Source organism: Lissotriton vulgaris, chromosome 10 (assembly GCF_964263255.1).
Source record: "Lissotriton vulgaris chromosome 10, aLisVul1.2, whole genome shotgun sequence".
Classification (NCBI taxonomy): domain Eukaryota; kingdom Metazoa; phylum Chordata; class Amphibia; order Caudata; family Salamandridae; genus Lissotriton; species Lissotriton vulgaris.
Genome location: NC_141698.1, coordinates 803,541,870 through 803,555,407, shown reverse-complemented (window position 1 = coordinate 803,555,407; position 13,538 = coordinate 803,541,870). Strand labels below are relative to the sequence as shown.

The 13,538-nt window shown below is 42.6% G+C and overlaps 1 protein-coding gene across 1 annotated transcript in view; it reads left to right on the top strand.

The window, feature by feature from the left end:
* The window catches only part of LOC147688814 (transmembrane channel-like protein 2), a 523,112-nt gene that overhangs the window by 468,215 nt on the left and 41,359 nt on the right, over window positions 1-13,538 (top strand). The window contains exon 17 of the mRNA XM_086939828.1: window positions 1,881-2,004. Within this exon, the coding sequence (XP_086795954.1) occupies window positions 1,881-2,004 (124 nt within the window). The remainder of the gene's footprint in view (window positions 1-1,880; window positions 2,005-13,538) is intronic.

The following is a 13,538-nucleotide window of genomic DNA, read 5'->3' as shown; positions in this document are numbered from 1 at the left end:
ACCTCTATTCAGATTTGAAAATGCCATTTTCAAGTACTTAGTATTGTCTGTAAATGGACAAATAACACAATCCCCACATTTGTAATGACCCCTCACAGGAGGAAGGCCTCATATATCCCTAAGGGTGCTGTTAGATAGCTTGGCACATCTCACAGAGTGCACCAAGTGACTTATTTTGATGTCCTAGTGTTGGGTCAATATTAATCGATGACGCAATTTTGTTAGTGCGAGGAAAAAAGGTAGTTGTACATACCATTTGTTGGACATTTTAATGTGGTTTGGTCCAAAGTCTTTCTTCTCTGTTACAGTACCAGGCTCTTTTAAGTGGCGTTCTTACCAATCTAGAAGGGTAGCCCCTCTCCTTTTCCCCAAATTGGTATAATTCCACCAACAAATGATTTACTTTGTCACTACAGTTGGTTATCACTCTTTATATGTACTCCTTTTTGTCACCCTCTTAAACAGGCTTTCACTGCATGCATTTCAATCGGGACCATGTAACCGAGTCCTGTATTGGCTGCCACAACATGTTGTCCATGTTGTGGCCAGACAATTAATGGTGGTCATTTTGGGGCACTCCCTCCCTGGCCCCCACTACCCTTGTGAGGAGTCCCGGGGGGATGTCAGGGTGTTGTATGCCTATGTGAGTTTGGTAGGCAGGTCTGGCAACGTACCAGGCCATCTGGCCACCACCGACTCACCATGTACAACATCTGGCCAGGTCCTGCAAACAACCTGGAACGGTTGGTCATCCCTTCATTGAGCGCGCTCTTTTGTTGTGCAGTTCGTGGAGTGCCTCCAGTCAGTCCATGTGCAAAACTCATCACAGGCTCACAAAACCCAACAGACGCCCAGCCTCTTCACTGCCCAAACCCTTTAGCTGTTTACAGGGGGGGGGTTGGCCCAGTACCCACTGAACTGCGGGTGACCAACCCACACTGTGCACAGCCTACAGCCTGCACAATGACAATTGTCCCTAAGGTCTGGTCTATTACCAGAGCCTTCTCATAGTTTAAAAAAATGTTTTAGTTTTACTGCAATACTGAAATACTGCTACCCCAGTACCACAGAGGGTGCAAGCTGAATACCTCGGAACCAGGTGCTGGTACTGCAATACCTGTGGCTCAAAAAACAGTTGTTGTGCATTTTGAATTTAAGGCAGTCCGTTTGGGCTTTAGCCTCCCCCCATGGCCCTGGGGGACAAGGTGTGCCCACACTGCTCCCATATGCGTCCATTCATTTATTTTTTCAGGACGTGGGGGCCAAGTCCTTTGGATTATAATGTCTTCCACAGTTTATTTCTACAGCAAGGAGGAATTATTTTTGGGGTTAATTGTGACTATCTCAATTGAACGGTGTAAAACATACCAACCGTTAATAGTCTAATGAATCAACATCTATAAGTACCTTAGAATTCTCATCCTCCCTGTTGCTTCTCCTGTTTACCAAAAAGCACCACATAGTACCTACCAGAAAGACACTAAAAGAAAATCCTAAGCATACCAAAACTCATCGGGTTACAATCCTACACAAGCCTAGTCAATTCTGTATTTTACAATATGTTACTAGCTATCAGGTCGGAATGCCAACCTAGTCTAATACGTATGAAATCCAGTAATAAATGCCTAAGAGTATGAATCGTAATGTGAATTATCTTAATCATATATGTGAGCTGTGTTTTATCAAACGAAAAACGTTCTTGAATTGCCTTCAACAAGTGGTCCATACAGTTCTCTGCTTTATTCAGAATGAAGTATGATAGAGTGTGTTCTCTGATAAAAATATAAGTCATTAGGCTACAAGTTCATTTACTAATACTACATCGGTTTCATTGAAATATGTCATCATCATACTGATGTTCTGATGTCACTTTACAATAGCAACGTGAAGAGGAAAAAAACAAAAGGAACAATAACACTGAAGCTAATTCTATAATGAAAGAATTAGAGGATTTGCTTCCACCACAGGCAAGAATTGCACTCCATCAGCAATCCAGTGAAGCAGGTACGTAGATATAGCTGATTTTTAAGTTCCAATAATGTTTGGATTTTCATTTACTCATCATTTAAGTTGCATTCATTAATATCAGATGTAATGAAATATGAGCAATTAACATCTATGCTATGACCACTCAAATTGCTACTGCCAGAAGATGCCTACATTTCTAAGAAACCAAAAGTTGTCTTTGAGGTCTTAAAATTAAATTAAAATATCTGGAACTAGAGTTGAACATGTCCAATGGTCAGAAATGTCCATGCTGCTACAGTTTACTATGCCCGGTATCCTCATGTTTCAATGATGGACCTATTCTGGCTCACTCCTTTTATGGTGAAGCAACCAAGATATGAAATGACAAATCAAGCCATTCAAATTTGCACCAGTCTTCGCATCCTTCAATAAAGGCTGCACTATAGTAAAGAGGCACACTTTGCCAGGATACCTGTGGGGTGACAGTAAGCGCTATACAAGTTTTAAAATCAATCAATCAATCTTTGAAAAATGTAGCATATAGAAATTTACTATTAGGACAGATGAATTTGTGTTTGTATATTTGAAAAGAAATGTGCTCACTTTCAGCAGCTTTAGAAATAAAAATGTTATACATGGAGTTTTTGTTGACGTGTTAAAACATACTTTGCTTCAGGCATGGGCAGGAGTTGTGCACAATGCTGCTACTGCCCGGGCGGAGCGAGGTAACAGAGCCGGCTCTGCCAGCAACCAGTGGGAACAGCACAAGGCAATCAAGACTCAATCCAGCAGAAGCCACAAGCAGAGTCCACGGCAGGGCCAGTTGGAACAGGTCAGAGGGCTCGCCTTGAAGCTGGTTGCAGCCAGTAGCTTAACAGGAAGTCATCCAACTGACCTTTGGAGTCCACTTTTTCATTTTGTTTACAATTAGGCAAAGGTACAGCACTTAGGGTTTCTTCACAGGTCTTAAACAGAGTCTGCAATTTTTCTTCTGCTCTTTCACAGGTCCAAGGTATTCTGACAATGGTGTCCAGGGATGCCGCATTTATGCCTGGCACTAGCCTGTGAGTGGAGGTGACTTTTGGCCCCTCATTAACCATTAGGTTAAGAGGGCCCACATGTAGGCTACCTACTATTTGAGCAGTTCCTGTATGCCCCACTGCAAACAGTCTCACAGTGCCCCTCTCTGCCTAAATCAAGATGGTGTAACCCTTCTCCTCTTCTGCAGGGGTTGTGTATTAATCCCAGAGGTGTAGTCAGAGAAATGAACAATTCCTCCTCTGTGGTCTCTTCCACCCAGTTCTGGGGGCAGCACCCTCCCCACTGAGAGCGGAGCCTGCTTAGCTGAAAGAACAAATAACAGGACCTACCAGCTGTAAGCTAACATTTGCCTGTGACAAGGGATGTCTCTTTGAAGTTAATCAAATGCCTGGGCACTTTCCAAATGGTCATCCTACTGAAGGAACAATAACACCTCTCCACACCCTGGCCTTTGTCTCTGCTCTGGGAGCAGAATTCGTATCTCATTCAGGGCTTGAGTACTCAGAGGGCTGCAGCTAGATTATAATGTAAATTTGCCTCAAAAGACTTTAGGCATGGAAAAGGTAACTTTCTAAAAGTACCTTTTGTTTATATTTATTGAAAACCTGACTTGACCAGTGTGTAGGGCTTTCAATAAATATTTAAAAGAATTCAAGAATCATCTTTTCGAGTGTTTCTTAGTCGAAAATAACATTACTAAGTATAATAGTGAATCCCAACCCTTGCTACAGTGAAAATAGCTTTTAGAGTCTACTCACTGTAATGGCATGTTTAGTATTAACCTTCTGCATGTTCTGCTTTTACATACCATGCACACTGCCTTATGGGCTACACGGCCAACTTAGGGCTTACTTACTCATTTTTAAAAGGAAGTTTTAGGCTTGTTATAAGGGTTTATTTTGACAGGTTGAATTGCAGTTTTTAAACTGCCACAATCAGGTTACAATGGTAGGCCTTGAGCCATGTTTACACTAGCACTGTAGTGAATGGTGCAATAGAGGCTCCAGTCCACTAATGACATTTAACTCACAGGCCCTGGGAGCACTTGTATCATATACTATAGAGTTATGGATATGTTAACTATGCCAATTAGGAGTATAACCAATTTCAACATGTTTTAAGATCAGTACACATGCAGCATGCGTGGTAGTAGAGTCTCAGTGCAGAGTCAAAAACCAAAAAACAGCAGCACTAGAAAAATTGAAGGTGACCCATAGGAGATGACCACATTTACTATTTACTGTGTATGTGTGTGTGGGTGTGCGTGTGTATGTGTGTTCGGTGTGTATGTATATATGGGCATGTATTCCTCAGGCTGTGAGAACCAGATCTATCCTTGTAGTGTGGGTAAACCGTAACAGAACCAGACAAACACTATCTTTGTGAGGACCTGTGTGCTAAGAGAACCAGTCCTTATAGTGAATTTAAGAACTTTCAAGCAAGTGTATCAATGTGTGTGTGTGTTGGTATGTGCATGTGTGTTGGGGTGGGAATAACAAACAGGATTTTCTCCAGCTTAATTACTCATAATTCTCTCTCTCTCTCTCTCTTAGATCTCTTTTTCCTGTGGATTTTTTTCCCCAAATTAATCTTAATCACTCAAACTGGCGTAATTGCATGATTTTGGTCATCACAAGAGTAATGCATAATTACTGAACGTTCTTTAACGATTTTTACACAGCCGTAGTGTGTGTACTGTCTTGAAGAGATACCTGTGTGAAATCAGACAGAGGAATCATAAAGCATTGTCATAGTAGCATCATAGTGAGTAATGAGAGTAGGAGTACGCAGTTTGAAGAAACTAACAAAATACATGTTGAAGGACTAGGACCCACCTGAAAATAGGCCTAGAAAGACATGCCTCACATGCCATAGGAAATAATGACTTCTGGGATATGACTGAACAAAGTGAACAACGATTTGAATAACCAGCATGTTGTCAGCAGAGTTGTACTACTAGGAAATCTGAAAGGTGAAAATATGTAAACAACAGTACTGGATTTGATTATTTTTAAAATCTATAACTGGTTCATAAAGGGAGAGTAGTCCCCTTGGGGACCCTTCCACTTTGGGAATCAAGTTAGTTGGCAGCCTTAGGAAGGACATTTATTTCAGGGGACCACTGCCTGCTCTACCTGTGTTTAAATTCTGTTCTGCACAGAAAGGACACAATATGAAATCTAAGTGAATGAGCAATCATGCAGCATTTCATAGAAAGTCAGGTACATCTGACAGATTGAATGAGAATTAGGGGGTTTAGGGAAAACCATGAGGAAATTAGATTTATTGTTTTTTCTACAGCATATTTTTCCAAATTTTCCACCCTGAGACCTTGCCTGCTTTAAGAAGGTGCAATCTGGTGATCCAATCAAAATGGCTGCTCACTGCTTGAGCTCCATCCCGGTGCTGGCCTTTCACCCACCACCGTACCACATGTGGTGCTCATCAGTGGCTGTTGACTGCTGCCTAGAGGTGCCTTACCTGCGAGGACAGGTGGAGTTTATTGCGTGCCCCTCTGGCATTGTTTCCAGCACAAGTGCGGCTGTGGCCTGGTTTCCTTGTTTGTTGGGCCTGTGGATTATGTACTGAGGAGGAGGGGGCATTGCCCTGTTGTGAGTAGAGGGTTTACGTCAGCCTTGGCAACCACAGCAGGGGCCCCTACTTGAGTATGGCTGTGCCACAATCCCACTGATCATTGCTGCCATTACAAAATGTTTCTGGCACTGCGCCAAGTCCTTGAGGGGCAGAGCTTTGGTTGTACGGTGGCCCAACGATACTGGGAGTCCCGGATTTTATTGAGCTTCTTCACTGTCATCTTGTGCCTTCTTTCTCTATCCTGGCCCAGATCTGCCATGATCACCAGGTGGTATGCACTACCAGTTATAGGGTGGGGTCAGTGATTCCTGGCCCGACAGAGGACATAAAGATGCATATTGTAATGCATCGGGGCACTAGGTGCTGCCACACTTTTTAATTTCAAGCCCCTCCTCCTCAGAGACACAACACATTGGGCACCCCCACGCTCTCCCTATGTGAACCTCTTCTTCCGACTGTCGGCATCCAGCTGGCCCGGTGGATGAGACTAATGATCCTCCTCCGCTTGACGAATTCCCTTGCATTTGGTGCAAATATACTACTGGAATTACATGTTGATCATTCTTGAGGAAAAATCATTCTTGGTGTGTCAGTAAAACGTGTGCATACCATTTATGTACATTGCACTAATTGTTTAATCTTGGTATACTGTTAACGGTCTATTCTTTTATACATGACATATCAACATGAAATATCATTACGTTTCCTCATCATTTCATTAATATGCATTGTTTCAGGCCATAAAAAATATTCCTACACCATTGTCAGAAGGTTTGAAACTAACCCAGATTATTTTTTCAATTTGTTAAATACTGTGTAGTGAAATTTGTTTCGTTCACATGCCCACTGTTTTCTGGAAAAACATTTTAAGCCATTCACACATAGTTTTAAAAAAATATCAATTAAATTAATTGACATCTGTTGCAAAAATGTCGTTCTTTGTCTAAAATCAGTTTCAGCATAGTCACTAATATCCAATACTATCATTAAGACATCAAAAAATAGGTTTTCTTTATCAAGTGGTTAATCCTCTTTGTTACCATTATCATATTCTAGGTTGTCTAATGTTCTCAGCAAGTCTATATCAAATATTTCTAAATTACACTCTGTTTGAAAAATATTTTGGTTGTAGAAATCAGTAGTTGCTCAGATATGGTTTACCTTAAAGAAACGAAAGACAAGAGGCATTTGGCAAAACAGGAACAAGTTAGTTTAATTAAATGCAGCGGCTGGGAGAGTCTCGACAGAATGCATCTGGGCAAAGTCGCTCGGTGTACAAAGTTTCAGCTGGTATAGTATACATCTCTGGAGGTACATTAAAGTGATTTCTGTATTCTTAAAAAGCATTTCAGTCATAAATTAACAAGCTTGGGCATCAGCTAAATACAGAGATGGCTATCGGCCTCCGGGATAGCTAGTGTGGGCCAATGTGTATGTTTTAAGATGTTGGGCATGACGACCACATGATCACTACGTGTGGTGTTCATATTGTGTCCTGATTGGCTGAGTGTTTCTTTCCACATGTGGTATCAAGCTTTGTGGTATTTTTGGGGAACAAGAGTCTGTGGCCAAACTTGTTTTATTGGGGCCAATTGCCTTGGACCTGTTGTAGTGCAACTATTACTCTAAGGGATCAGTCCGGGTTTTCCCTGGGCACACTATTGATTTTGGGTTAAAAGAGATCCCACCTGTGACCTGTTATTTGATAGATGTGGATGTGGGTTGCAGGACCTGTCTGATCACGAATCTCTGACTTGGGGTTGATGGGTAGGTCACTTTGGGTAAATCTGACAGCAATGATGCAAGTTCACTGGAACTCCTAAAAATTATATGGCAGTCACTGGTATCATTTTTATTAACATTCTCAACCTTGTGTGACAGTTGTAATAGCGTACATAGATATTATCATTACTGATATTATGCATCTTAAATCATGGCATACATTACATTGCTTTTACTGCTAACAACATAGTCATTCATGCGTAGATTATGGCATACATTGACATTACAAATGCCAGTATCATCACTGTTGTGCAGGTATAGATTATGGCATTAATTTTAACATTGCTTTTATTAGTATTACCGTTGTCAGTGCTTCACATATCATGGTATTTATTTACATCATATTTGCCCATTCCAACAAGTATTGATCGGAAACTCTTGTTCATCCAATTTAAAATGCTTTAACAGTTTTAATTTACCCAAACAATCTATACAGCTCAATGCATGTTTCAGTGTGATTTAAGCTGGCTTCAGGGCAGATTGAGAGTCCCAATGATAAGATATAAGATTCAGATTTTGCAAAAATCTTGTCACTCAAAATAATAAACTCAATTTAGCTGTTTGGGAGCTTGTTTCATGCCACATCTCTGTCTTACGGTACAAAAGGGGGTGGTGATGGACGGAGCATCTGAATCAATCAAACACTCACACCCATTCAAAAGATCTGGGTTTAATCCATCACCGTTCTTTAGCCCACTCTGCTACCCCAGTTCATACATGGCTATATGCAAATCAGTTTGACCCTGTGCCTCATGGGAACAGTCCAGCCCGAACTGCCAAGCCATGTCTTCCCTGGACCGGTAACAAGCTTCCAAGGACCGGTTTCTGGCATTCCAGCCATCTTCAGCCCGGCTTCTTTTAATCCAGTGGCAAAGTGAGCAAGGGACTCACGTCTGAGCATACCCTGCCACACTTATGGCGGCCAAAAGCGGTACAAAAGGGGGTGAGTCCCTTGCTCACTTTGCCACTGGATTCAAGCAAGCCGGGCTGAAGACGGCTGGGTCAGACTGATTTGCACATAGCCATGTCTGAACTGGGGTGGCAGAGTGGGCTAAAGAACGGTGATGGATTAAACCCAGATCTTTTGACTGGGTGTGAGTGTTTGATTGATTCAGATGCTCCGTCCATCACCACCCCCTTTTGTACCGCTTTTGGCCGCCATAAGTGTGGCAGGGTATACTCAGACGTGAGTCCCTTGCTCACTTTGCCACTGGATTCAAGCAAGCCGGGCTAAAGACGGCTGGAATGCCAGAAACCGGTCCTCGGAAGCTTGTTTCCGGTCCAGAGAAGATATGGCTTGGCAGTTCGGGCCGGACTGTTCCCATGAGGCACAGGGTCAGACTGATTTGCATATAGCCATGTCTGAACTGGGGTGGCAGAGTGGGATAAAGAACGGTGATGGATTAAACCCAGATTTTTTGACTGGGTGTGAGTGTTTGATTGATTCAGATTCTCCGTCCATCACCACCCCCGTTTGTACCGCTTTTGGCCGCCATAAGTGTGGCAGGGTATACTCAGACGTGAGTCCCTTGCTCACTTTGCCACTGGATTCAAGCAAGCCGGGCTGAAGACGGCTGGAATGCCAGAAACCGGTCCTCGGAAGCTTGTATCCGGTCCAGGGAAGACGTGGCTTGGCAGTTCAGGCTGGACTGTTCCCATGAGGCGCTGGGTCAGACTGATTTGCACATAGCCATGTCTGAACTGGGGTGGCAGAGTGGGCTAAAGAACGGTGATGGATTAAACCCAGATCTTTTGACAGGGTGTGAGTGTTTGATTGATTCAGATGCTCCGTCCATCACCACCCCCTTTTGTACCGCTTTTGGCCGCCATAAGTGTGGCAGGGTATGCTCAGACGTGAGTCCCTTGCTCACTTTGCCACTGGATTAAAGCAAGCCGGGCTGAAGACGGCTGGAATGCCAGAAACCGGTCCTCGGAAGCTTGTTTCAGGTCCAGGGAAGACATGGCTTGGCACTTCGGGATGGACTGTTCCCATGAGGCGCAGGGTCAGACTGATTTGCATATAGTCATGTCTGAACTGGGGTGGCAGCGTGGGCTAAAGAACGGTGATGGATTAAACTCAGATCTTTTGACTGGGTGTGAGTGTTTGATTGATTCAGATGCTCCGTCCATCACCACCCCCTTTTGAACTGCTTTTGGCCGACATAAGTGTGGCAGGGTATGCTCAGACGTGAGTCCCTTGCTCACTTTGCCACTGGATTCAAGCAAGCCGGGCTGAGGACGGCTGGAATGCCAGAAACCGGTCCTCTGAAGCTTGTTTCCAGTCCAGGGAGGACATGGCTTGGCAGTTCGGGCTGGACTGTTCCCATGAGGCACAGGGTCAGACTGATTTGCATATAGCCATGTCTGAACTCGGGTGGCAGAGTGGGCTAAAGAACGGTGATGGATTAAACCCAGATCTTTTGACTGGGTGTGAGTGTTTGATTGATTCAGATGCTCCGTCTATCACCACCCCCTTTTGTACTGCTTTTGGCCGCCATATGTGTGGCAGGGTATGCTCAGACGTGAGTCCCTTGCTCACCTTGCCACTGGATTCAAGCAAGCCGGGCTGAAGACGGCTGGAATTCCAGAAACCGGTCCTCGGAAGCTTGTTTCTGGTCCAGGGAAGACATGGCTTGGCAGTTCGGGCTGGACTGTTCCCATGAGGCACAGGGTCAGACTGATTTGCATATAGCCATGTCTGAACTGGGGTGGAAGAGTGGGCTAAAGAAGGGTGATGGATTAAACCCAGATCTTTTGACTGGGTGTGAGTGTTTGATTGATTCAGATGCTCCGTCCATCACCACCCCCTTTTGTACCACATCTCTGTCTTATGCATTTGTCATGATCCTCATACAGATCCTGGATTGATCTCTAATTTTCAGTGCCATATCCTCCCCTTCAGGATTTCCTTTTCCTTTTTGGTGGACCATAACTGTGCAACCTCATATATAATTTAGTCAACATCTTTGTGGGCTTACAGCCATTCCCCCTCCTTCTCATTTGCTTGTTTCAATGTCCTTTAAAAATGCTTTCTTGCTAGTGGTCAGTCGTGCCTCTTTGTCCCTCTTGTTCTCTCTCGTTCCTTCCCACAGAGCATAGACTAACTACAATGTCATTATGCTTAGCCTTGCTTATCTTTTCTTGGCGGACTTCTTTTTTTCTTGGTTTCCTGCTCCTGCTTGACAAAGCTTCTCTTTTCATTTGCAGAGAATTTTTGCACTTAGCTTAGCTTCACTCCAACGCTGTAAATAATGCTTTTATCTCGGCCACATTTGACAAACTTTCAGAGATCAAATTCCAGAGGTCACTTGATCATCACCAAAAGCCCTCTTCACTGCTTGCCCCTCCTGACATAATAAACATTTTGGTTTTGCATTTCATTGAGCATCCAGCAGAGACTCAAACCCGGTTCCCCACTTTAAAAGCTGGCTGCTATTGTTTTTGTTGGCTGCCCTCTGCTTGTGTTAAGGGTTCTTCATGGATGAAAGTTTGTGTTCTTCATTTGCCGTGCCGTCACTTAATCTCCCTGTGCCCTCACCCCTCCCTCAACATTGCTTGCCTACTCCCACCACCCCTCCGAGGTCGCTGCTATTTTTTTCTTTTGTATATAGTAAAATTAAATAAGTGAGTAGATTTATATAGCGTGGCTACCTGTGAAATCTGCTGGTCAGGGGCACAGGGAGATTAAGTGATTTGCCCAGAATCACAGGATATTAAGCCTTTGACAAGACTTGAGTTAGCTGCTCTGATCGCTGAACCACATCCTCTTCCTCTAAATACCAAAGCTTATTATCTCTAAGGCAGCAGAACATAAAAATAAAATCCTTCCCAGGTTCATGCTTTATTGCTCTGCCCCAAGCAGTGTCTTGTTCACCCCATCATCAGGGTTGCAAACTTTCCTCCACTCGTCCTTTGTGATATTTTGTATTCTGTCCAGTGATACTTTTTGTGACATACACTGTTGTCTATTTAATCCTGCATCTCCAGGGTGCCTTATTTTCTATTAAAGGACTATTGAGGGGGTTTTCTCAACTATGGTGCCATTGGAAATAACTTTCCTTTCTTGTTAGATTTTAGCTTAATTATTTTGTTCCTTTCCTTCATGATGTTAATTGCTTCTGCAGTTCCCAGTTGTTCCCTTACTGTAGTTTGCAGCATAAGTATTACTAACGTAATTGTGCCTGTGTTGCAGTCCCCTTTAGAGCAGAGTTCTGTCCTCAGCCTGCAGCTAAACAGAGCAACTCATGCAGCCTGATTTTTCTTGAGATCTGGCCTTGTGTGCTCTGAAGCTATAACAACAGTCCCACTTGAGGGGTTGACAGGGAACATCACATCAGGCCAGTAACAACCCTTCGTGCCTGTGAACCCTTCACAAACAGGATTTTCTCCAATGAGTAGGAGTATCAAGGTTATTTTTACTTTATTTTAAACAATTTACATTAAGTTAATATGTTTAACTACTTTACAGGATGAAAACGATTTGTTTCTGCCCCCCATTGCCTTGTTTAACTTGTCTGCTTTCGCTCCTTTAATGGTGTATTTATGGGGCCCGCGTCAAGGCATCTAATCTTTATGGCTGTTGCCATGGGAAATCTAAATACTGGTGCTATGTGTTTGCTCTGTGTGCCTCCCCACATCTGCTGTCACATAAAAGAATTTGTGTGTGCGTTAGGGATTATTCTTTTTTAAACAATTTTTTATTTAAACTGTTTGCATTTTAGGATGAACTTACACTTTATCAATTTAACAGGAGAGCTAGTTTGATTTGTTTTTTACTTTACTCGCCTGGGTACAATATGACATACCTGGATGTTTAGTTTAACACACAATACCACACTATACAATACCACACAATTCCCCAACACATAAATCAACTCTACCCAGCATATTTCCACTCCACATAAGACCACTCAGCATTACATAATTCAACTCCACATAATACCACTCAACTCACTACCACATAATTATACACCACATAAAATCAAATCATATCACATAGCAATAACCCACATAAAAAAGTCTGCACCATGCCACATACTTTCATTAACCACATAATTCTAATCAACACTCCAATTACATATCATACATCCAATACACACCACATAATCACACATCATACCATAACATTCTAAAAAACACCACATATTTAAACTCCACTGTATAACACTTCACAATACAAAATAACATTCCATATAATTACATCCCATAACAGACAATCCCACTCCACATAATTCCAATACATTCAAAAACTGGCTATCCACATAATGCAACCGCACACCAGACCACATAATTCCACTACACAAATGCATTCCATACCACACAATGCCACAAGTAACAATTCCAATCCAACCGACATAATTCCACTGCACACCATATACATCCACTCCAATCCAATCCATATCACATAGGTAAGAGACATTTACAATGCCAATAGCTTTAAATCTCTTTCTTTTTTAACAGCCAAACACACAGATCTGGAGCTTAGCTCCTACCTATTTTTCTTTTTCATCACCAAAAATCAAAGCTATCCACACAGTTCCACACCAATCAATTCAACCCCACACAATTCCAATCCACACCACATATTTCAACACCAAACCACATAATACAACTCAACAACACAATTACAGTACACACCTCTTACATCACGTCCACACCACACAATTCCACATGGCTTCACAAAATTCACACAATCCCACTCCACATAATTCCACTACACTCAATACCACATAATTACTATCCACATATTTCCACAGCACACCATGCCACATAATTCCTCTACACAAATCCACTCCATACCACACAATTCCACATCACACACTTACACAACTGACAAATCTAATCCAAACCACATAATTCAACTACACACCAGATACATACACTTCATAACACATAGGTAGAAGGCATTGCCATTTACAATGTCAATAGCTATAACTCAAAGGATGCGAGCCCGACTACATTTCCTAAGCTTGTTTAGTTTGGAATCTTTCTCTCCATCTTTGTGCAAGGAGCTGCATGTTCAATTTGAATTCCTCTAAAAAAGCCACCTTTCTTTCATCATTGGCAACACTTGGCATATCCCGAATCTCACTGTCACATTCATAAATCAGAATCTATATCAATGATGGCAGTGGATTCCTGTCTTGAACAAT